The sequence below is a fragment of the Cottoperca gobio genome, chromosome 9 (genome assembly GCF_900634415.1).
Source record: "Cottoperca gobio chromosome 9, fCotGob3.1, whole genome shotgun sequence".
In the NCBI taxonomy this organism is placed as follows: Eukaryota; Metazoa; Chordata; class Actinopteri; order Perciformes; family Bovichtidae; genus Cottoperca; species Cottoperca gobio.
Window position 1 is genome coordinate 23,882,068 of NC_041363.1, and position 25,908 is coordinate 23,907,975.

General features: G+C 39.4%; 1 protein-coding gene across 1 annotated transcript in view; it reads left to right on the forward strand.

Annotated features, from left to right (window-relative positions):
- rasgef1ba (RasGEF domain family, member 1Ba) overlaps positions 1-18,236 on the forward strand; it is a 31,290-nt gene extending 13,054 nt beyond the window's left edge. Inside the window, exons 5-14 of the mRNA XM_029439454.1 lie at positions 1,821-2,036; positions 2,918-2,992; positions 3,978-4,073; positions 4,702-4,804; positions 7,631-7,710; positions 9,576-9,671; positions 12,941-13,036; positions 13,561-13,684; positions 14,651-14,723; positions 16,636-18,236. Of these exons, the coding sequence (XP_029295314.1) occupies positions 1,821-2,036; positions 2,918-2,992; positions 3,978-4,073; positions 4,702-4,804; positions 7,631-7,710; positions 9,576-9,671; positions 12,941-13,036; positions 13,561-13,684; positions 14,651-14,723; positions 16,636-16,660 (984 nt within the window). The 3' untranslated portion in view covers positions 16,661-18,236. The remainder of the gene's footprint in view (positions 1-1,820; positions 2,037-2,917; positions 2,993-3,977; positions 4,074-4,701; positions 4,805-7,630; positions 7,711-9,575; positions 9,672-12,940; positions 13,037-13,560; positions 13,685-14,650; positions 14,724-16,635) is intronic.
- Positions 18,237-25,908: the final 7,672 nt, after the last annotated feature.

Sequence of the window (25,908 nt, forward strand, 5' to 3'; positions counted from 1 at the left end):
ACTACTATTGGAATCCTATTTTCTTTTTTCCCTACAACTTAAGTTTTCTTCTCTGTAGTGCTGTTTCAATCACCCCTTACCAAAAATGCAATATCCACAGAGCCACAGTTGATTGGCTGACATGAGAATGTGTCTGTTCATGTGCCATCACACATATCAGTCACATCACCAACAGACAGATCCATTAGTCGCGCCCTGGGAAGTGAATTTCAGAAAGGGTCCCGCCCCTGGCTGTTTCCAGCAGTGTGATGAAAGTCCGCTCGTTTTTCCCCCCCCAAGTGCCTGAGCGATGCACCGACTCTTCATCCTCATACTTGATTGATGTCTATGCACCGTGCCTCGGCATCCATAATAAGGCCAGCTGTGTTTCTTCCCACCCTGTCAAACTTGAGTCTTGTTTGTTGAACCTAGATTCTGAAGGCTGAATTGGCAGAAAGTTCAGGGAGGAGGGTTGTGGTTATGGAAAAGGATCCTCCACATTCATACACAACACACAAAATCAAACACATATGTCCTTCTTCACTGTATTGGCCCTTTTTGCAACTTCTGCGCTAAGCTGTGTCACTGAGGGAACACTTATCTAATGGTGGCCTGTTTGAAGTCCAGTGAAAAGTTCAAAACAGGACAACCTCTTAACCTAGGAGGTCAGGGAGCCTAGAGTCACCCCCCCCCCCCCCCCCCCCCCCCCCCCCCTTCTGGCCCTTGTTGGACTAAGAGGCATTAATGAGGCTGGCAGGAAGAGGCTTTCATAACATTGTGAGTGACCCTCCGAGTGTATGACCAAAAAGAGGCTTTTCTGCTAAATAAATAAATTCTGAAGGTGTCAGATTTTGAGGGTCCTTCTGTGGTTTGGGCCGAAAGCTTGCATCAGTTTGCAGTTAGTTCTGCTGACATGTAGTCAACATCTGCGTTATAAATTCTAGTGAGGTTGTTATTGCCCTCTGCCACAGATGAGTGGTTAGGGATTAACCTAAAATGCCTACAGCTGAGCAAAACAAAGTGGTTGCATGCATGCTACTGGGGAATTGGTCACATGTATATCACCCTCGTTTCTCTTGTTCTACTAACCTCCACCAAGGAGGTTATTTTTTGAGCTCTGTCTGTCTGTAGGATTACGGAAAAACTACTGATTTTTATGAAACTTGGTGTAAGGGCTTTAGCATGGGGCAAGGAAGAACCCACCAAATGTTGGAGTGGGTCCGAATCACGGGTGGGAATTACGAGCTATGTTTTATTAACATGCAAGATTAGGCTTTTCTGCTATATTCAGAAACAGATGGGAGCGTGTTGTTTAAACGCAATGAGCAATGAAATACAACGCATCTTCTTTGTTGTGTCCATGGTGTTTCCACATTACGACTTAAGATCATAAACATACCACAGTCGGGATGTATCCCCAACTGATGAAATGGGACCATTCGAGTTGCACATGAATGCATCATTGGCCTAGGTCTGCTCTCTCTGAGTACCATTCTTGTTATTTCTGATATAGTGGTCCTTATGCTCTTAGCAATGTTACTGTGTCTAATTTCATTGAGTTTCAAACTAAGCCATAGCTTGTGGCAGGTTGGGAGTTATTTAGGGTTCCTCCAATGATCCAAAGTGAGTTTTTCATGTGGAAAGAACCTTCATATGCTTGAGTTTTGTTGAGAAACCATCAACCATTTCTGAAGGTGTTCATTGAGCAATATGCTGGATTCCAGAGTGAATAATATAAAACTTTAAAAAATAAATCCTTAACATAGCGTTTTTACTTACTGGTTCTCGTCTTTCCACCTTTCCACTTCCCTTGCTCTATCCTTCCTCCATCCATCCATCAGGTTTATAGGAAGGCGGTCGGTCAGATGAGCCAGGGTCTGATCAGGAGGCTGACTGTGCTCAGCCAGTACGAGGAGGCGCTGGTCAAGATCAACGCCACCGCGGCCGAGCGACTGACTGCTCTTAAGGCGAAGCCCCAGGCGGCCATCCAGAGAGACATGCTGTCCATCTGCAACGACCCATTCACTGTCGCCCAACAGCTCACACACATAGAACTGGTGAGAGCAACCCAGAAGTTGTACTATTTAATATATATATTTATTTAGATCTATTATTTTTGTTCCTTTTTTGTCAAGGGCAGTTTCGATTGATTTCAGAAACCTGTAATTGAGCCAGACTTCGCCCGTTGGGCAAATTTTCATCTACTTCATTTTAAAAATCTATTTAAATTGTTATAACATATCAATCATTTGTTGCGACATGTCACACCAAATTAAGATGTAAATGTTATCTTCCAAAGAACAATCAGAAATCCTGCCAATGACTCCAAATCAATGCTGTAGAGGAGAACATGTGAGCAAGGGGAGGGCTGACACGTATGATTGATTATAAATCAGTGTGGTGGAGAAGGTGAACCAAACGTCACAGCTCCTCCTACGTTTGAGCAGCTTTGTATTCAATACATATCAGTTAGTCATTGAAAAAACTCAGTCAACCTGAAAAATCGAGGGTTTCCTTGTAGATTCAAAAGAAAAACTTTCCTTTTGAATGCCTTTTTTAAAACGCATTTAATTTGTGCATTAAAAAAACAAGTGCAAATTCCAGAAATTCACGGAGAGGAATAAAAAAGGAGAATATGCAATAAAGAAAGCAAGAAATCCCATCATATATCAGTAACTGGTTAATTATGTAACATAGTCACATCCTCTTGAATGTATCTGCATAAAGATAGAGAAAAACACTGATTCATGTTTTATTTTGCAGAAATTTCAGCAATGTACTTTTTAAATTGAATGGAAATGCACCCATCATTCATAAGGTATTACCCTAGAAAGGATCCATTCATTTCCATCAGCCCTAATTAATTCTTGAATTGCTATATCGAGCAGCACAAGCATTGATCAAACTAAAGATGGTTGATGTCTCCTTTCCTTCTCAGGAGAGACTGAGTTACATCGGACCTGAAGAATTCGTCCAGGCCTTCGTCCAGAAAGACCCTCTGGACAACGATAAGGTAGCGTCTGCATGCTTTTCTAAGAATAAGTGTCCAGATAAGAGACTCGTATACAGAACGGTAGTTATGCAATCTTTTTTTTTGGCTGAAATCCTGTATGCAGTGCAGACCTGATCTGTCTCCGCGTGGTGTGGGTTAGAAGTGAGACGGCCTAGTTTCTCTTGCAGACTGATGTTAAGTTTACACAACACACAGAGACTGGCCGCTGCACAGGTCAAAGTGAGGCCGACTGATTTCCACACTGTAGCAGCAGACCAAATATCCGCTCTTCACACACACATTCAGAAACGTACACTCGGACACACCTCACTGACGATTTCTTCAAATCATCCCAACGTCTGGATGAGATGTGCATGCATGTGCCTCATCTCCTAGCAACTGCTACTGCCAAGGGTTTGTTTTAGGAAGGTGTGTGTGTGTGTGCGTGTGCGTGTGCGGTGTGTGTGTGTCTGGCGGTGAGTTCTCTTGTCTGGCGTTCCGCTGCTAGGTAACAGCCCTTTTTTTTGGAAGTGAGGTGATGGAGGGGTTAAGGCTGCCTTTGTGCCTCGGGCTAGCCTGCCTCGTATTCCAACGAGCCACTTGGAAAAGACGGGAATAACTGTGTGTGTGTGTGTGTGTGTGTGTGTTGTGTTGAGTCTGCATGTTAAAAAGCGACGTGTCCACTGGCGGGAAACACTACAAGGGGGCGAGTGGCGTAAGGCCAAAGGAATGTGTGGAATTAGATCAAGAGGAATCCACACAAAGGACCAGCATGCATAATGTGAATAACATTGGCTACTATTGTGCGTACTGAAGCAGAGTGAAGTTGAGCGTGATTGGCTACAGGTCCTCTTAGCAAAGAGTTTATTTTGTATGCTCAGTGATGCATTGATTTAGGGAAAAAGGTTGAAAAAAGCCAATATCAGCTTTATTCTTCCAGTTCAGCAGTATTTTTGCTTCGCAATTAGCTGAAATGCTAATTGAAAGTCTGTTGTTGTTGTTGCAGAGCTGCTTCAGTGATCACAAGAAGGCCAGCAACTTGGAAGCTTATGTGGAATGGTTCAACAGGCTCAGTTATCTGGTGGCTACAGAAATCTGTATGGTAAGTAATGAACACGACACCAAGTTCCCTCTACAATAGGAAACCTTAGTGCCATGCATGAGGACTAAAAGGACGAGTGGGCTGCAATTACTAATATAATCATAAAACGCTTGTTTTGTCCCATAAACAAAAAAAGTCTTCCCACATTTTAAAAGATCAAAACGACAAATGTTGGGCATTTCTTGCTTGACAAATTGAATGCTTTATTGATTGTGAAAATTGTTATTGATTAATTTTCTTGCAATCAACAAGTCATTTCAGCACCTAATCCTGCTGCTGCTGCACACAGCTGGAGGCAGTCAGCACCACTACCATTTACATGAAATGAGTGTAAAACAAATTGCTTATTTTGTCTGTACAATTACATAAAACATAAAAGCTACACATCATTAGAGAAGCTGGGACTGATTAATGATTTTTGACCCAAATGCTCCAACTCTTTCCAAATAAATCACTGAAATGTCCCATAAAGTACAAGCAAACTTCAGTACTTTCAGCATAGAACTTTAATGTCAAAACACTTTTAGTAAACAACCTAATTTCAAACAAACCCAGACAGTGCAGTCAATCCTGAGTGCTAATGCAGCTTTAAAAAAAAAGTTTTTTATGTTCTCCATTTTGTTTACAGCCTGTGAAGAAGAAGCACCGAGCTCGAGTCATCGAGTTCTTCATCGACGTGGCGCGTGAATGCTACAACATCGGCAACTTTAACTCCCTCATGGCTATCATATGTGAGTTGTGTTCTTCTTTCTTCCCCCTGAGATAACATGACATGTGATTTATGCTTTTATTCTGTCAGTCAGGACAGCTACTTGGCAATTTGAACTCTGTATAAGTAAATGGTTTGAGAAATATATTCAACAGCCAAGTAAAATGATTTGTCACATTTTCATTTAGACCTGCTTCTTCTTTCGGTCATCAGTAAATCAGACCAGCGTAATAAATGCAATTTGTTGTTTGGTGAGAATGTCTTGCAGCGACGTATTCTCCCCTGCAGCAGTAACCTCTCATGACTTTGTCCCAGTTCATTTCCAACGCACGTAATTGACTTGAGTCTAATGATATCAATGGGACTCGGCAGCAGAGGGAACAGGGCAGCAGTTCATGCAGATAATTGTCTGTTTTTCCCCGTGGCCTTCTGGCATTGGCATTTGACTGCTTGTATTTGCCGAAACACACAGACACTCACACAGTAGCTGCAGCTGAGAATCATGGGTACTGTGGGAACATCAAGTGACCCAAATATTGGACTGTTAAATGCTTGAGTTGCACCCAAGTGTGCAGAGCCTTCTTATTTTTGTTTAATTGTGGCCTACTTGGAGCATGTGTTGCGGGAGAGGTGACCCCTCAAAAGTATAACATCTATTTCCAAAATATCAGAGTTTAGTTGGACAGGCAGCAGCAATGGTGGTTTAAAACTTGGAGTAATAGACTTATGGAAGGTTGCTGATTTAATTTAAGTAAAACTGAAAAAGGAGTTATTTCTCATGTCACCCTTACCCAAGCCATCGACCACAGTGCGTAAATATGTTCCTAAAAAAAGATGATGTTATTCTAAGCAAAGCTACTCAGGTTAAATAATTAAGACTCATGTAGAGCCCTAAAGCACCTCAGACAGTTTAGGGACCTCGCTGGAGGTCCAGCTGACGGAGGATTCAAGAGACGTCCCAGGGTTTATAGGAGGGGGCATCTGGTCATCGTCACAGGCTTGAGGGGGGAGGCTCTGTGTGTCCAGAGCAGAGAGAGGAAGGGGGGGAGGCAGCTGGAAGAGGACGCAGAACAAACCATCCATGCAGATGGTCAGCACTGACCAGAGAGAGTGAGAGCCCACGAGGGAGGAGGGAGAGGCAGAGAGGGAGGATGGGACGGTGAGGGGGGCTGAGGGGGGGAGCAGAGAGGAGAGGATATTTGAGCGCCAGCTGTCCTCTCTCTTTCTCTCTCAGGGGAGGGAGGGAACGCCACAGGCAAATCTTGCCTCTAGGGAACCACCAGGGTTACACAATGTATGTGTGATCTCATTGAAGGGTTAGTTCACCCAAATTATGAAAGAAAATGTTCTTATTTACCTTTAGCTGTATATAGCCAGAGAGATTGTTGGTGCTTGGATGGTCCAGCCAGCTTGGACCTGGGTATTATACACATGGACACACCACAAATATCAGAACCCTACCTGGTGTAAATAAGACTGAATATAATTTGGACCTGGCCCAACTCATGTCCCGGATCAGTAAAGACCCTTTAGACAGACGCCTCAAAACCTCAAAACAAAATAATATCTGCATTGCTAGATACTGCTGGAGGTAAATGAAAATTTGGGTAAACTGAAGATTGTAGGGTAAGCACATCCAAAATAAATTCTTCAGGTGCTGGAACAATACATAAGAAATAATGACAAATGTATATCTTAAATCGGATAAATCTTCCAGAAAAACAATTCTCCCAAAAACTTCTATAGAGATAAATGGATGGAAAAATAAGAAATATAGAGTAGTATATTACATGCCCAATTTATGTTTTCTTAGGAATACAGGCATACTTGTATTAATACCAACATATACATCACAATACCATACACAGTAAAGTCCAATTATATCATTACATCACATAAGTATAAAGAAATGATCATGAAAACTACTATTTCAAAACCTAGAACAATAGAAAACTGTAATATATTACTCAACGAAAATAAAAGATATTAAATGATTTTTTTCGTTTCATCAACAGAAATTAACTTTTGAAGTGACAATAAAATTGATTGAAATATTTGTGAGTAAATATAGGTAAACTAACCCTTTTTTAAATAAAGAGAAAAGAAGAAAGTGTGACATTGACATTGTGTCGCTGCTGAAAAGGAGAAGACATCAACGCTATTTTAATGTTCTCATAAAGGGGAGTGTGTCCCAGTGGGGCGTTTACCACAGTCGACACCTGTCCACACAGACACACACACACTGGTGTCTCTGTTAGTAGATGAAGCCGTTTCCCAGGCAATACAAGATCTGACACACACACCTTCACACGCCAGCGATCGTGGAACTTTCATCCAATTTGGCCTCGCAGCGCTAAAGTATCATGTTAAATTTAAACTGTCTCCTGGGAAGTGGAGTCAGAAATATAAAACTCTCAACTGCTAAAACCTAATTTTCTGTGTGTGGATGTGACTTCTTTTGTGAACTCGAGGGTTGTTTTGTGTTGTTGTTCTGCTCTGACGGTGACCCCCAGTGCCTGAACCTGCAACACACACACACACACACACAGGATTACCATATGGGAAGCAGAGCGCTGGGAGGGGAAACGAGGCGTGTGTTAACTCCATTGTTCCTGCAGCCTTTTTCCTCTCCGCATCAGAAGAAACGGCAGTAGATGGAAAGAAAGAAAAGGGGGAGGTGGAGGGATGTTAAAGGATGACTGCCATGGGTGGAGGGTGTATGTGTGCGCGTCTGTCTGGCTGAATGGGGAAAATGCCATGTGTTAATGCGAACATGTTTGGGTGTTTTCTTGGATGTATGATATCTCTCTCATTGTCTATTTTTTTCTTTCTTGTGTCCGCCTCGCAGCTGGGATGAACATGAGTCCTGTGTCTCGTCTCAAGAAGACCTGGAGTAAAGTCAAAACGGCCAAGTTCGACATCTTAGAAGTAAGTTTGCCTGAAAAGATCGAAATTAAAATAATGTGCACGTGTTTTGTTCGGCAGCACTTAAAAAGACACAAGGTGAGAAATGAAGTCCGTATGGTAAACATTTATGAATATATTGGATCCATCTGCAAAGGAAAAACCTACAGAAAATCTGCATTTTTCAGCATTTTCTGTCTCTTCAGTTTTAATCGTCCAACTCTCACACTTGTGTGTGTTTTCCCGTGTGCCCACACAGCTCTGTGGATTTGTTGTGTTGATCTGCGTCGGAGAGCAGAGATTTGACTGACTCACACAGACCTCACATAGATGGATGAACACAGTTAGCATTTCCTTTCACCAATGTTAGTGCAGCATCATTGAAACATAAAGATATCAATATTACAGTTGAAACTTCTGCAGTTAATAATCAAAAAATAGGTTCGTATAGAAGCATTTTTGACAGGAAATAGGAAAACACAATGTAATCGGTGAATAATAGAACATTTATATTATGTATTATTCCAATAATAGAATTATATCTGATAATACAAAGCCAAATTGCTTTCATTGACTTAAGCGCAGCATCTGCACACTGCCATACTGTAGAGCGGTATGCACCTTTTTAAAGTTGGTTTGCATTCTGCCAATAAACACAGAAAAGAAGAACAACAAACTGAGCCAAATATGGCATCACCCATGTGGACATTTCTCACAGTTTCACAACATGATTGCAATAAAGGTTTATCTCAATGGTGATGCGAGTTAGATCAGAGCTATGGAATATTAAATCATCCATCTTTGCTCACTACATCTTAGCCTTTCTTACCCTCAGGTGTGTGTAAACTATAGTTTATGAACTTCTTTTTAAAATACAAAAAGGTGAAATGATTGGTTATCTCATCTGTATCAGCCACGAGAAGCAGGAAAGGTATGAACAATGGGATTAACTTTTCTCCTAGTTTTTATACAATTGTGCTTTAAAAATCACATTATAGCAACTTTAAATCTCACGTGTAACCATGTTTAAAAAAAATGCATCAAACTACTGAGACAATCTTTCAGCTTTGTGAAGAAAAGTTTTATTGGGTCTTCAAGTACAAAAAAGCCAAATATGTCCCCTTCCCCAGCACCATCTTCAATGCATAGAGGCTGGTACCTGAGGAAACCCCAGATACTGCAGGGAAGATGCTCTCTGAGCCCGACAGGCCGTCAGTTGGCCCTTTGAAAGAGGAGATCTGAGGTGGAGACGAGTTAGGCTGGGATTTAAAAAGCTTTCGAAGACTCAGTTCTTGAGGTTCCCTTCATGTCTCACCGGAGTTCATCTCCGTCTCTCTTCTTCTGTCAATCACACACCTCCTCGTCTCTTTACTCTTTTGATGATTTTCCTTTTACCCTCCCGTGTTGTCCCTGTGAGCCTTATTTGAGGTGAATCCCGAACGCTCTGCCCCACAGAGTCATAATTTTCTGTGAAGGCTGTGCAGAGGTAATGTGCTCCTCCGTTTGGTCGAGGTCACACTCTCGATGGATCATCTCCTGCAGCACATAAGTCAGACAGGCTTATGTCGCAACACTGAGGGTTTGAGTTACTTCATTAAAGTGTACAGGGTGGAGGTATTTCAGTTTGTGAAGTGACACATTTCAAGACATATTTTCTCACGCAATTAAGGATTGGAAATCCATAATTATAGGAAATGTTAAAACATTGTGAACAATGTAAAGTTCTCAGAGCCCAAGACTTCTCCTTTATTTTCAAACCAGCATTGTCCGAGTCCCAGCATCATAACAGGAATGCGTATTTTCAACGGGTTAAATACTTATTATGTTTGAATGACTTGTGTCAGAGGTTAGCTTGTGCTCAAACTGACATTGTATTCTTCTCTCTACAGCACCAGATGGATCCTTCAAGCAATTTCTACAACTACAGAACAGCACTGAGAGGAGCCACGCAGAGGTCGATCACCGCCAACAGCAGCAGAGAGAAGGTGAGGCCTGAACATCATCATCATCACCATCATCAGTGTGATCATTCTAGAAAACCAATCTGAACACTGAGGTGTCAGATTGGTCTTTGGAAAAAGTATTCTTAATTATTACATTTGACTGATTAATCACACACACACAGTTTGAAGATGATAGTTTAAAAAAAACATCATTAATTTAGTTTTATTTATTTATTTATTACTGACAGGCTGATTTATTCAAAGAATGTGAAATGGCATCACGTTCACCAGGAAGTCACTTTTATTCTTAAGTAAGTTTAAACACTATTTTCCTGTATATACACGTCCCGTGAAACAACGTGGGGGCTAGTTTTTTTCCGAAGTGGTTCCAACGTCAACGCGTGTAAGCTCGCGTCGGTGCTTTGCTTAACTTTGCTTAAAAAGTGAACATTTTGTACTACAATGTATAGTTATTTACTAAATGCCACGTAGAACAATACGTCGAGTATAGTTCACATTTTCTTTTAAATTTGGAATATGATAATATCGCCTTATTCAATTGGTTCACCTGTAGTTCAGCTCCCATCTGAATGCTGGGCAGAACTGAGGACTGCAAATTACATTCACATGCTGACATTTAACTAAAGTTTGAAAACTAGCAAAACCACCATCACTGGGAAATCCGGATGGAATAAAGCCTTAGTCTACTCGAGTCAATGACACTTAACGGAGTCCAACTTGCCAAAAAGTGGCCGGACATTTGTTTTGTGCGGACACATCCAGTAGCCGGTGTTTACATAAGCCCCAAAAGTTTGAACATCTGCACTCCAGACTTTAGTTTATATTTCAACATCCAGAGGCACTTACAGTAAATAATGGAGGGTTTTGTGTCTCGCTAAAGAGCACTTGACAGCTGCTGGAGGAATCGAAAGTGACCTCTCAGTTTCTGAATAAGCATGATTACAGTTACGTAAGAAGTCGAGATGCTTATCAAACGGCCTTTATTTTCATGCACTGCAGCGTCAAAGTTGAAGGAAAGGAAAGCAAAGCAGAAAAACAAACTGTAGCGCTGTCCCTCGTTGTGCCTTGTTATCATCTGGGAGCTGCGTTCCCATCGTGTTTACGCCATCAGCAGCCGCTGTAGTGGACTTGGACGGGGGGGGACAGAGGTTGCATAACAGTGTAGCTCAGAGGGGACACTGCAGGGTGCCTTATAAGTGGGTCAAGATATGAGGAAGGTCTTGGTTTCCTCCTCATCAAACATGTTGTGTTCTCTTCAACGAGGGAGGGAAAAGAACACACGAGCGCCCGCCAGATCACGTAGTGTTCTCTGCTGCTTCTTGAGTTGCCCTCCCTGACCGTATTTGAACCGGCTAAGAGCTCATGGGCTGCCAGACGTTAGCGGTTAGTCTCCCCTCATACATCATTTGTTGAATATGTTTCCACAGAGATGCAGTGTACCGTCATTATGTATCTGGCTCCCTGAGGTTTGTGAGGGATGTTATTTTGGAGCTCAGAAATGCAAACATACCCGGACAAGAGGTCGGGGTCGGGAAACGGAAAGTTCCCAAGAATTCTGGCATGTTGTTGCCCTTGTGACCTCTCCTTTTAAGGGAGGGGTGGGGGGTGTTTAAGATCTCTAGTAGGCATCCACAGTTTCATTTTGGAGCATAAATGCTGGCTTTGTTGTTCCTCTGACGATCAGCCTGTTTTGCTGTTTTCTGTGAGGAAGGATCTGTCAGTTGTTGCTATGTTGATTTAATATACTTGGAATGACATTTTAACAAAATGCCAACGTGCTGATCTGACCGTAGACTCTGTATCACATGTTTGTTGTGCAACAACAGCTCATGAAGACATTTTACAAAGAAGATTTTGGGTTTGGGTTAAACGAGACATTTAAAGACATCACTTCGGACTGTGAGAAAGTGGGATGGACATTTCTCACTATTTTCTGACATTTTATTGACAATTAATCTAGAAAATAAAAAAATAAAAATTTGATTAGCAGTTTAGTTAAAAAAATGTACAAACATATGATGATAAATGCTCATCATGTGTAATTTACCCTAAATAAGGAAAACTCATCAGCTGTTCTGTTGAACCATCAACAAACACAAAGAAATACTAGTGAATAGTGAATTTCAACAGCTTTTAATGGGCACGTCCTCTATAGTCTTATTTTTAACACCAATCCAGACCTGGCGCACACCTCCACTGTGAACAAAGGATCGAAAGAGAGACATTCTGATGAATTGAAGTAAATGGGGGAATGCGAGAAAAACAAAGTTTTCTTCAAGAATTCAAGGTGACACAGGAAGTCAACATACAAATGGTCATTATGTGGGTGAAGTATTCCTTTTTAAGCATGTTGTGGAGGTATAATTTCACAAAACAAGCTTCCAATGCAATTGAACAAAGAAACTGAGTTAAAGAAAAGCTCATGAGAAGGATTTCATGGCTTCTGGAAAAAACTAATGAGGAAAGGGTGTGTGTGGTTTATTCAAGTGCAACTTGTGACGCAATCAGAATTGATCAAATGCAGATTTTTGTTGCATTCTGTGTATTTATTTCTGCAAGCTCTCCCTCTGGTAGTAGAACTTTAAAAACCTCCACCTTCATAAATGTTTGATAATCCTGGGTGGGGTTATGCTCAGGGAAATGTGACGGACCGAGTTGTTTTTCCTTTATAGGTCACTGTGCCAGATTGCAGCAATCTCTCAACACTCGCAAAGAAAAGTATTGTTTATCATTCAGCCTTAGCAACTGATAAATGGCAGATTCAAGCAGCCAGACAGTTTGTTTTCCCGATGGTTGATTCCGTGTCGGAGAAGAAGGGTAAATCCCACCAGCGTAAAATTGACCGTTATTTGAATAGAGTCTGGTGCTTCTTCCCCACCTCGCTCTCCGTCAACTTCTATGTTTGCGCCCAGACACGCAGTGACCTGAATCATTGTACGAGGGTGGTGATGAAATATTTAAGGGACTTCAAAGGGGAATTCTTCTGGAAAATGTTCTCTCGACTCTAGTCTCACTTTGTCATGGGTAATTTATTTTGTTTATTAAAGTATTTCGTATTTGTACACGCTGCTTCAGGCCTGTAAGACTAGAATGCTTGTGTGGGTCTTTTGAGGAGATGGTTAGTTTCTTTTCTGCAAATGGAACATTATAAGAGACCTTCTTTGTCTATTGTACTCCTCTTTCCTTTGAATCGATGTTTATGGAGATGACACACCTGTGAGTCATGTGGAAACCCCCCCTCGCATCTTCTCAGTGAAATTAAATCCCTTTCTCTTTCTGTTGTCTTGCAGATTGTCATCCCTTTCTTCAGCCTGCTCATCAAAGACCTGTATTTCCTCAACGAGGGATGTGCCAACAGGCTGCAGAGCGGTCACATCAATTTCGAGGTAAACCTGAATTAAAAATTTCCCAGAGGGAGTTTCCCCGTGAACAGATTTTATTTCTTTCTTTTTTCCTCTACAGCTCACTTCTCAGTCAGAGAATGTCACCGTTTACTACACATGGCGACAGATTTGGTGTTATTTGTTACCACTTCCCTAAAGAGTGTTAGAGAATGAAGAAGTAAGCATGAAGAGTGTAAAGTTTAGCTTTGTTTCCATGGAACAAACACTGGGCAGTGACCAAAGACTCATAAGTATTTCCACTGGTCTTCGGTCACAGCTTCACTGAATCAGGCACTATTTTAGGGATTCATTCTATCCTGGGAACGTGCTGATTCCCTGTTACAGTACATTAACACTTCAGCACAGCTGACTTTAGCCACAGTAGTTAGGTAGAACCCTACAAGGCCCCTGGGCTTGTTATTCAGAGTAATAGTCAAGTCAACTATGCGTACACTGTGTGACGTAAAGCCATGAACATGTTGATGTTGAATATTAACCTGTACTCTCTGTTTTTGGTTTTATTCCAGAAATTCTGGGAACTTGCCAAACAAGTGAGCGAGTTCATGGCTTGGAAGAAAGTGGAGTGTCCGTTTGAGAAGGATCGCAAGATCCTGCAGTACCTGCTGACGGCTCCAGTATTCACTGAAGATGGTACGTTTATCAATGAATGAATGAATGATATAGGACAAGACTGCTTCAAGGAATAGTTTGACATTTTGGTGAAACTAGTTTTGGCCAATGAAATATAATCAAAGTAATTGTCTCTTTTAAAAATACATTTTCAGCCAGTATTATTCATGCTTGAATGCATAAGATAAACACTGTTGTTATAATGTTGTTATAATTTTTATGAATAAATGCATTTATTACATTTTCATTAAAAAGAAGGGGCAACTCCTGTATTTTGTAATAATGATCATCAAAATAGCAGATTACTGTCGACAATAGTATAGGTGTGGAGTTGTTGGACAGTGTCTTGAAAAACGCATTTTAGTGCGTCAGTATATGACTCTTTCCTGCTAAGCCTTAAATCCACACACACCATGTTATCACATCTCATACTCGAGTAGCGCTGATAGTTTGGGTCTCCTTTAATCCACATCATAGTCGCGTGTCACTGGCTTCGGCTCTTATCACGTCTTATCAGAGACAGACAGGAAGTTCTCTAAAATGCTCCTGACATTAAAGTGTACCGACCAAACTGACCAATCAGCTGTTAGCGCTCTTCTGCTCTACAGCCAACACTATCATCCATGGGTGACAGTGTTGGTGATAGTGAACATCCTCCAGTCGACCAATGTGTGCACATAAACAGAATCAAGTGAGCAAGACGTTTTTTTAGCTGTCAATGCAGAAAGCACCATATCAGATTTTTACTACGCGATAATTCAAGACGATTATCATCGCGATGACTATGAAAAATGTGAAGAGTAAAAATATCAATAATCTTTGTTTGTATGGCTCTTACATAAACTACATGACGTTTTCAGTTTCTACAGATTTCCTTTTGAAAAGGATCAGAACAGTTTAAAATGTATCTTTGAACATCCTGAATTATGAGCCTCAACAAAAAGTGATTTTAGAAAAGCTAACGTTTCCTTGATTTTCTCGTTGCAGCGTTGTATCTGGCATCGTACGAGAGCGAAGGTCCTGAGAACAACGTGGAGAAGGACAGATGGAAGTCTCTGAGGTGTGTATGAGCCCCCCCCCCCCAGTGTCCGTCTTCACACACAAACGCTTTGGAGTCTTTCAATCACGCCTGTCACACCACATCCACTCCTGTCTCTCCGCTGACCAGGCACACCCAGAGGGATGTAGGTCACACTGATGCTGACCTGCACGCTATTCAATAAATGCTTTACACACACACACACACACACACACAGGTGCTCATCATTCTTCTTTGTCACACCATCGCTTGCATAGACTCATGCAAAGGACATCAGTCATTTTCACACAATTACATCCTATATATACACACACACACACACACCCACACCGTAGCCCCTTATCACACAGCACTCTGGACGTGTGTGTTTGTGAAGATGGATGAGAGAAAATCAGCTTTGTTGAGTCGTCTCTAACTCGTTGAAGAAAGCCCCGGAGAGCTGACGGAGGGATATTTCCTCTTGCTTCAGCATCACACACTGATGTTTAATTGACACCAACAGAGTCTGCGACGTTTGGTTTTTGCCGCAGTGACAAAAAGGGATTTTATAACTCGACAGAAAACGAGAGAGGCACAATAGTATTAATAATTTCCTTATTTTCATAATCATCGGAAGCCAAAATCGTAATTTAAATTAAATTTACCGCATAGCCCTAACGGTTAATCATGAGCGTCAACGTTATTGGCTCATAAAAAGTTAGGGTGGCTCGTAGCGGTCATTGCTGGACAAAGTCAGACTTTATACACTCTTGCAAAGAACGAGAAATCAAACCATGGAAACTTGAAATACATGATACAAACATGTAGAAAATAAAGCTTGTATTTATGGACGGTGAACACATGATTCAAAGCTAACAGTCAATCTGCAGTTTGCCAAAAACGGACCCAACCACCCACATGTAGATGTATATCAGCTCTGGCAGAGGTTAAAGGTGACAGTGTGCTTTGGACCCAGAGCTCAGCCAGGGTGGATCCACTCTGGTGTGGGTGTGTGTGTGTGTGTGTGTGTGTGTGTGTGTGGTCACGTTTCCTAATCGCCTGCCAACCCTCCCTGCGTCCCCTGAGCTTTGCCTCCACTGCGACACGATCTGTCACTTTCCTCTAGCCGAGCTGCGTCAGCAGAAAGTGCAACATCACAGTCTCACTACACAAATCCTCCTGGAAGTCCACTAAAGACAAACCGTTGCTGCGTCTCAGATGCTGCTTTTTCACCACACGACTTTTCAATTTCAATTGATGGAGGGGAAAAAAAGTGAGAATATTTGTAACATTAGGTTAAAAAAACATTAACTAAAACATTTAAGGCAATTTAGTAGCCAAACTTCAACAACTTAAAGTACAATCACATCTTAAGCACTTTTATGGAGCAGCAAACAAAGCTGAATAAAATGTGTTGATGTTCACTTAAAACAAAACAAAGTGTATTGTAAGCCAGTAAGTTTCTCAGTCTCTATTTACAATATCACGTTAATCAATTGTTTAACACAACAATTCTAACACTATTTTGCTTTTCCCCCCCCTAAATAACAAAGTAAATAATTTGAACATTATCAGTCTGAAGATTATCTGTTGGCAAATTCTTTGTAGTTTTGCTCAAAAATGTTAGAATTAGTGAAGTGAAATAATGAAATAACTTTTTTTTTTTTATGTTTTTGGATATTTTAGCAAATTTCTCACGGATCACTTCAGATTTAAACATTACAAACATTTGTGAGAAATCGTTAACATTGGGCTTAAAACTCATAACTAAAGTAAGTTACTTTTGAAAGTTCCCTCAACAATTTCTTACAGTTAGCATGTGAAGAAGTCTTCAAACATATCAAAAATAATTGATTTCAAAATTCAGGATTGTGCTGCTTTGGTGGCGCGAACTCTTTCCGTTAGCATCACATGATAAACCTGAGATCAACCCATGTTCTTTTTGTCTCAACAGATCCACTCTGCTAAGCAGGGTCTAAACTTCTACTGAAGAAACCAGAACGAAGACAAACTCCTGACAAGCGAGCCGCGCCCTGCCGCCACCGCCGTTGTCTAAACGAAGTATCCCTATGTTGGAAGGGAAACGACAATCTCTACTTTGGCTGACAAGGATCTTTTGTGTTCCCCCCCAGCTTCAGATTTCTATTAAGCTCTGCTTTTCCTTACCCTCTCGCTCTTTGTGCTGTATATTTCAGGACAGCTGTTTTTTCCTCTTTGTATGACTTTGTAGTCTTTTTTAAAAAAGAGAAATGCTACAAACCTTCACAGTAAAAGCCGAAGGGTCCCAAGGTTTTTTGTCTGAAGCATTTCGCCCTGATGAACCTTCTGTGAGCGAAAATGGAGTCGTTGGGGTCGTTTGTTTTCCCCGCTAGTTTTCAACATGCTTTTTTCCACTGAAGCTACAAAGTTAGCCGCTGGTTGGCTAACTCAACAGAAACGCTACTCGCGCTGGTTCTATAAACCAGCATCCTTTGTACGGAGAACTCAAAACTTGCCCGCAACACTGTTTATCATTATGCTAGCTATTATTTGTAGTTTTGTTTCGTCACCTTCCTTGTACGATACCTGAGTTTCTCTCACTTCCTGTTTCTAAAGAGTTTGTTTATTGTGATGTGTAAGAAAAAATGCACTGGTTGCATTTTGAAGATGTAATTGAGTTTTCTTTTTTGTTTGTTGTATAAAGTTGTGTGATTTTTGTGTTTGACCCGGTGAAGGCATCAGTAAACTTCAACCAACGTGTTTCTTCTGTGGTTGAACAGCATCTCAAAACCCTCTTCCCCTGAGGAATTGGGGTTTAATACAGGAACTTCATTTGAAGCATACTGAGGCCTTTAGCAGTGAGCTTAAATGGAAGGTGTGATGATAGTGTGTTTCCTGTTGTTCCTGATAATCAGTGTTAAAATAGCCTCACTGCTGCTGAGAAGATAAGCTGGGGTAAATGCTACCATTCATACTTTCCCCTTTTGTTCCTGCTGTAATGTAGAATATGAGTGCTTGTGCTGCCCCCTGTTGGTTCAGTCCGAAAAGTGAATGGATTTTGTGTGGTCGAATAATGTGAACTGAAGATTTCTGTTTAAACCCTACACATGCTAAATAGTATCCTTTTTATTTTTCATATTGTTAAAAAGTAGTTTCCTCCATATTTGTTTTTATTTATAATTCTATTTGTGTGGTTACATGATGTCCTCATGCCAATATGTACTATTATTTTATTGTTATTTAATTTTGTACTAGGTACATAACATGCTTAAGTAGTCCTCGGATATTGGCTTAACTACTATTATTTTTATATACAAGTTTGTATGAGACACTTATTTTTCAAGGTACTAGCTCAGAGTATGAAGTAAAATGACTGATGTCTGCTTTGCCTTGACTGCTCCTCCCTCAACAGAGTGCTGTTGTGGTTTGTTGTGTACATACTGTGTTTTATTTTGTTTTCTTTCCTCCCTATGTTCATTCATTTGTAATTGGACTGTTGAAATGGAAAAGAGGATCCGTTTATAAATGAATTGGTAGTGTTTAAAAGAGAAAGTTAATAAAGAATGTTTAAAAGTATCCAGTGACTCTGTTTGCTTCATGTGAGCATGGACGTTTATTTAACATATAACTGTTTTTTAAAGCTTTCTACTGCATCTCAGATTTCTTCAAGCAATGGATCTGTCACAGGTGTCATGTGACCTAAGTGATGAAATTCAAGATAAAGGTTTTTAGGGCTGAACAGCTAAATTATATAAGGTTCAAATACTATTTGATTTCTATAATTAATACACTGCTTTTTTTTATAGAACCGCTGAGTAAGGACAGGGTGAGAGGGGACAACCTGCAGCAAAGGGCTCAGGAGCCTAGAACATGGGCCGCCATCAGGCACCCGATACTAATAAATAAGTAGTAATAAGTCAAACTATACTATAGTATGACTTTTTATGACATACTATATACTATGATTTTTTTTAAATTAAACTTTTACACTATACTTTAACTTTTTTATGATACTAAACTATGACTTCATGATTTTTTTATGACTATTTTATGATTACCTTATTATGACATTTGTATAACTTGCTATGACTTTTTTATGACCTACTAATATTCTTTTAAATATTAAAGATTTTATGACACAATACTTTACATTTTTTATGATATTGTTATTACATAAGATACTATGAGTATTTTTGATATACTATGACTTTTTAATTTAACTTATGAAACTATATATAATATAATTTGTTATGACATTTTTAAGACTTTTTGATATAAAGTGACTATTTAAAACCTTTTTATGATGTACTATATTATGACTTTCTTTTATGATTTTTCTATAATATACTGTACTATGACTTTTTCATAACATAATATGCTATGAATTTTTCATGACAGTTCTATGACATATATCATTTATGACTTTCTTATGACATACTAAACTATGACTTAATTAAGACTTTACTGCACTGTCATTTATATATAACATTGTTATGGCATATTATACATAGACATTTGTATGACATACTATACTTTTACTTTTTATGCTAATTTTATGGCTATACTATGACTAAATTATGACATTTTTATGGCCTAATATATACGATGTCCCTGGCAGCTGTGGCTCAGGAGGTAGAGTGGTTGGAGGGTCTAGGGGTTGAAGTGTTTTTGGGCAAGATACTTAACCCAAAAATGCTCGCGATGGCATGGCCAACAGTGTGTGAGTGTGTGTGAATGTTTATCACTGACAAGTGGCACCTTGTATGGTAGCCTCTGACTGTATGAATGTGTGTGTGAATGGGTGAATGCTGACGTGTCGTAAAAAGCGCTTTGCGTGGTCACAAAGAATAAAAAAGTGCTATATAAAAGCAGACCATTTACCATTTATTTATGACATCGTTATGACATAATATACTAGGAGTTTATTTTAAATATTGTACTATGACATTTAAATGGCATACTTTACTATGACGTCTTTATTTTTTTCTGAAATGTTATATGACATATTACTATTACTTTGAATACTATGAGTCTTTTACTACATACTCTTCTGACTCTTTTATGAAAAAGTAGACTTTTGTATTACATATATACTTTATATACACGTACTATACTATACTAATTCTTTTTATGATTATTGACATACTATAGCATGATGTCCTTATGATGTACTATACTATAACTTTATTTATGACATATTATACTATTTTTTATGACAATTATATGACATATTTGAATATGATTATTCTATGACATACTTTACTTTTTCATGAAATTCTTCCCTTTCCCTAAACTTGAACTTTTTATGATATACTGCTCTATGAGTTTTTTGTGACACATCATACTATGAGTCTTTTATGACATTTTATTACATATATACTATACATATATACACATAACTGACATTAATATAACTATACAATGACATTTTATTACAAATCTATGACTTGTTTTCTATGACATTTTAATGATTATTTTATAGCATACTATACCATTACTTTTTCATTACATACTAAACTATCACTCTTTTATGAAATACTATACTATGACATTTTAATGAAACGCTATACAAGGACTTTGTCATGACATTCTTTGTGACTTTATTGATTTGTTTAATTCCATTTTATACTATCACTATCTAGAAATGTAGTATACTTGATAGTTGCCTGTTGTTAACTATGTTATGTTAAATACTACTGGCGTGTAGAGTACATCACAAAATAAGTGATATTTTCGTTTTATCATAAATGATAAAAGCAATGCTGTAAACATTAATGCATCTTTGGATCCATTATTATCTGCAAGTACCAAGCAGCACAGTTTCTTACATATCTAACATTATGAAACGCTCTGACCCTCTATCAACCTGTCCCATAGAACTTTAAGTTCCAGCAGCAGTGAATGAGCACTTCACCACAAGGTAACATGCTCTTCTTCTCTGGTTCTTTGGTATGAAGCAAGGCGCTGGATTGATGCAGCCAAGAACTGACAGCTTGAAATGAAACAAAGTATAACAGAACGCTGGTGAGGTGGAAGTTGTCACAGTTTGTAATGTACATTAAAGATCTGGACTCCGTGTGGACTTCAGTGATTGCCAAACGCTAAGATAAAGTCTGAAGCAAACGTTTGTTCCTCACATTTTATCATCATGAAATGGAACACAGAGTAACATGCAGACATAATTCTGTACAAATCAGGAACTGACTTATTGAATGTACACAAGTTATGTCCCACTGAAACAGAGAAGAAGAAAAAAATCTAATAATACCAGGAAGCAATAAAAAGGCACTTATAGTTTTCTTTAAATCATTTACAGGACTTTCCTGAAGTTAAATAAGAAATGTATGGAGGGACAACGTTATACAGTGCTGTGTGAGATGAAACACTTTATCAATATTTAATAAAGTCAGTGAGGTGAGACTGAAGCAATGTGATCATGTATTCTGCTGATGTTGTTGCAGAATTTTCTGCTCAGAGGCAGGAAATAAAAATGTATATTTGGCTCCACCAAGTGACCAAACACAGTTAATGCAACAGATCGAATGACATGTTGAATCAAAATGCCTGTGGTGTTTTACCACATGTGCTAAAACTGACACATCAGAGAAAAAAGCGGCATGTAACATGTAATTTCAGACTTGTTCCATCTTTAATGTGATCTTCCAACAAACAAAAATCCAGAAAGAAAAAAAAAGAAAATATTATGAGGACATTTTTAAATAAATAAAAAACACACTGATTGCATAAATCACCCCACCCAACTAATACTTTGTGGAAGCACCTTTTGCATTTATTACAGTAGCAAGTCTTTGTGAATAAGTCTCTTAACTTTGCACATCGAGACTTTGGAAATGTATACCCCTCAATTTCAAGTTCCTTCAAATAGCGAGGGGAACTCTTGTGTACAGCTCTCTTTAGGTCATTCCACATATCTTCGATGGGATGGAGGTCCGGGCTCTTACTGGGCCATTCCAAGACTTTGACTTTCCTTTTCTGAAGCCAAGCTTTGGTCGACTTGGATGTGTGCTTTGGGTCATTGTCATGTTGGAACATGAAATTACTCTTCATCTTCAGCTTTCTGACGGAGGCCAGCAGGGTTTGTGCCAGAATATTTTGATATTTGGAGCTATTCATTATCCCGTCTATCTTGACAAGAGCCCCTGACCCAGCTGAAGAGAAGCAGCCCCAAAGCATGATGCTACCACCACGCTTCACAGTCGCTATAGTGTTCCTTGGATGATGAGCTGTATTGGCTTTGCGCCAAACATATCTTTTAGAATTAAGGCCGAAAAGTTCAACCTTTGTCCCGTCAGACCACAACACATCTTCCCACATGGTTCGGGGTGACTGAAACGGGCTTTGATATTTATTTTTGTAAGAAAGGGTTCCCGTGTTGCCACCCTACCCCATGGCCCAGACATGTGCAGAATACGGAAAATGGTGGTCACATGAAAGGAGTGACCAGTACCTGCCAGAAAGTCCTGTAGTTCCTTCAATGTTGCCGTTGGCCTCTTGGTCGCCTCCCTGATAAGTTTTCTTCTCGTCCTCTCATCAACTTTGGAGGCTCGTCCTGATCTTTGCAATGTCTCTGTGGTGCCACATCTTCTCCACTTATTGATGATGGGTTTGACAGTGCTCCACGGTACATCTAATGCCTTCGATATTCTTTTATATCCCTCTCCTGATTGGTACTTTTTAATAATTAGATCTGGCAGTTTCTTTGGTAACTCTTTGTGGTCCATGGCTCTACCAGTAGGATGCAACACCAAACATTCAAGCAAATACTACAGCAACAGCTGACTTTACTCTGGTTTTAGTCAGAATCACTTTCATTGATGGCAGGTGTATGCTGTTTACCTAAAGGCATGATTTTGAATGTGATTAAATAACTTTGAACACAGCTAGAGCCCCCATTGTGAAAGAGTGTGCAGACTTATGCACTCAGGGTGTTGTGGTTTTTATTTATTTAAAAATGTCCTAATCATTTTTTCTTTTTTTTTCTTTCTGGATTTTTGTTTGTTGGAAGATCACATTAAAGATGGAACAAGTCTGAAATTTACGTTGTTGTTATTTCTGTCTTTACGTTTCAAAAACCTGCAATTTCATAAGGGTGTGTAGACTTTTTATATCCACTGTACAAAATAGTAACACAAATTGTGATGTTTTTGCATCATCATCCTAAACGATATTGGTCAAGAACATCATCATGTGACATATGCCAACTTCATACTTATTGTGACATTCAAAAACTCCCAAACTAAACTCTGCCTTTCAAAACACGTATGAAATATATATATGAAATAAGATAACATAGATACATTTGCTGAACTATAATAGTACATCCACCCTCCCATCCACAAAAACACAACATTCTCGGTTAAATGAGTGACTTAAAAAAACTAAACCTAAATATAAATATAAATATAGGCATAATTAATCAAATAATTATCGATAAGGGGAAATACATTTTTTTAAAACATACAGATCGCAGATTCACATATACACGAAACAAAATAAATTACACATATTTAAACGAGAATAATAATATGATGTGTGTGTGTACACATCTGCACACATAAAGATACAGAAATATACACAGATTCATACATATATACATACCAAGCGAAAACCTTTGTGCTTGAAAAGTAAAGCCGATTGGGGAAGAGACCGAAATGTGCATTCTAAATAACCAGCAGGGGGCGACTCCACCGGTTGCAAGAAATAAATCAGATTGTATAGAAGTCTATGATAGCTACATGCATACATACATAACAAAATAATATAAATTATAATGAATTAATTAAAATCATCCTATTCTCTCTTCCTATTATTAGCAATATTACTCTGTGGTCAGTAATTACAAGCTATCTGTCTGATTACAGCCATCTACAGTCACGTAGTTCATAAAATTTAAGAAAGAGGTCCATCCTATACAAATCCTCAATTTTACTTCTTACTATACATGTCTGTACAGTGAACATTAACATTTAGAAAACACTACATGAATGGACAAATAAACCTATCACTCTTCTTTGGCAAGACAATATGACAGTAAATCCATGCAGTACTTTAATATGGTAAAGAACTATAAGTCTGTTTAACGGCAACAAGTCACACTAAACCAGTGGTTCCCAACCAAGGGAAAGTCTTCGATTTGTTTCAGAAGGACTAAAGCCAAATAGGTCATTAACCGCTGCACTAAACTATGAGCTTTGAACGATGCCATGCTATAACATTTAGAGACATTTCACATATGAAAACTGCAGCTACAACATACTGGATGTTAACTTGTGGCAACTGGTGGTCAAAAACTATTGACCACCTGCATTGTGAACAATTTCATGTTTTCTTTACAAAATGCATAAAAATCTCATCATTAATCAGGACTGATTTTGGGTCTAGATAATGTCCTCCTGCAAGTAAACTAACCATATACTGTAACATCCTGTCAGCTAACCAGCACTGTGAGATTGTAAACACTGTAAACAACAAGAGGAAACGCAGGTAAAGACGAGGAGAGCAAACAAAATACAAACACACAAAGACAGCTGGCGGGTTTGAACCCAGACTTCGAGGTGGCGGGGTAAACAACTGACACGTTAATATTGGAAAAATTGACTGTTTTGGCTGCATGCTGGCTCAGAGTGCCCTTTTGCAAGTTACTGCAGCCCTACTCTGGGCCACTGGGGGAATGTGTTATAGTGTCAGCTAAATGCCTTGAGTGTGAACTTGTTTGCTCATTCTGAGGATGTCCTCAGATCATTTGCCAGCATCTCAGATTGCTCTTAGATTCAGGTTGGAAGTCAGTGACCTGGATTATTACATTGTTGTGCTGTGAGTGCTGCAGATGAATCAGCTTTGGCCGTCTGCCATTATTGTTCTGTGTCGATAAAACCTGCTGCAGGCCAGGCTACTCAGTCAAACGCACTGGGAAAACCAATTAATCATTTCTGGATATGAAAGACTGCAGCTTTGGGTCTAGACTTTGGCTTGTCCAAAAAAGTTAAATGCATAATATGAAAACATGGAGCCCAATAGAGGAAAATGATCATAAGACATACTGAGCATTGCATTTAACTTTATTTTACTATCTCTCTCTTTAAAGCTGCTTTAATTAATATTTGTATGTTAAGAGACTATATGTAATGTGAGATGTGTCACTTGGAGCAAGATCAGCAGACTGGAGCATTTTACCATCTTTCAGCTGATTATTTTCATTTTCCGGTCCAAAACTTAACTGTTTTAAACCATGGGGTTACTGAACGGGCCCAGGGGCCCAACGTGTCATAGCGCCCCCTGGCCTTCAACTACAAAAAGAAGGCCAGACACATACTTTACCCTAATCCTAAATTAACTAACTATGACCACAAAGAGACAAACAATGACTACAAAGAGAAAAAAACAACTTCAAAGAGATGCAAGAGACAGCAGCAAAGAGGTCACAAATGTCACGATCTGGTTCTACTTTCTGTTTCCTGTTTTATTTTGTAGTGTTCACTCCCCTTGTGTCATGTCTAGTTGTACTTCCTGTCTGTGTTGTTTCCCTCCTCCTGTGATTGTTGATTTGATCCTCCTGTGTGCATTCACCCTGCCCTTGTGTCCTTGCCTTTCTCCCCCAGCTGTGTCTCGTTCCCTATATTAGTTTCTGTGTGCATATATGCCTGTCTGTCTCCTCGTTCCTTGTCAGTTCGTCATTGATTTTACATGGTGTGCTACCCACCTCTGGTTGGTTTGTGGTTTCAGTTTTATTTGTTACTTTGTACTTTTACTAGCTTTTTGCAAAATAAAGCTCTCTTTTTGTTAAACCTTGTCTGGTGTCGTGCATTTGGGTCCTCTCCTGTACCATACCGTGACAACAAAGAGACTTACAATGACTATTGAAAGGGGTAAAACAACAACGAAGACACACAAAGCAACTGCAAAGAGACAAACAATTACTATAAAAACAGCCAAAACAACCACAGACAAAAAACAACTTCAGCTGGTGTAGATCAAACCTGAGCCAAAAGGAGAATGAGTGACTTCTAAGCCTCGGTAGCTAAAAAAACAACTCCAAATGAATCCTAGCGTAGCTCTGTGTCGGCTGAATGTGTTACTGTATAAAGTTATAGGTCAGATGTTTTCATTGGGATTCACTGCCCCTAAGTGGCAAAAATGCAGCTTTACAGTGAGAATTTACCCTTTTCCTAAGATCGACCCCTTTGTTGTTAGCTGCTGCTCTTTCAAAATGTCGGAGCTAACATGGAGC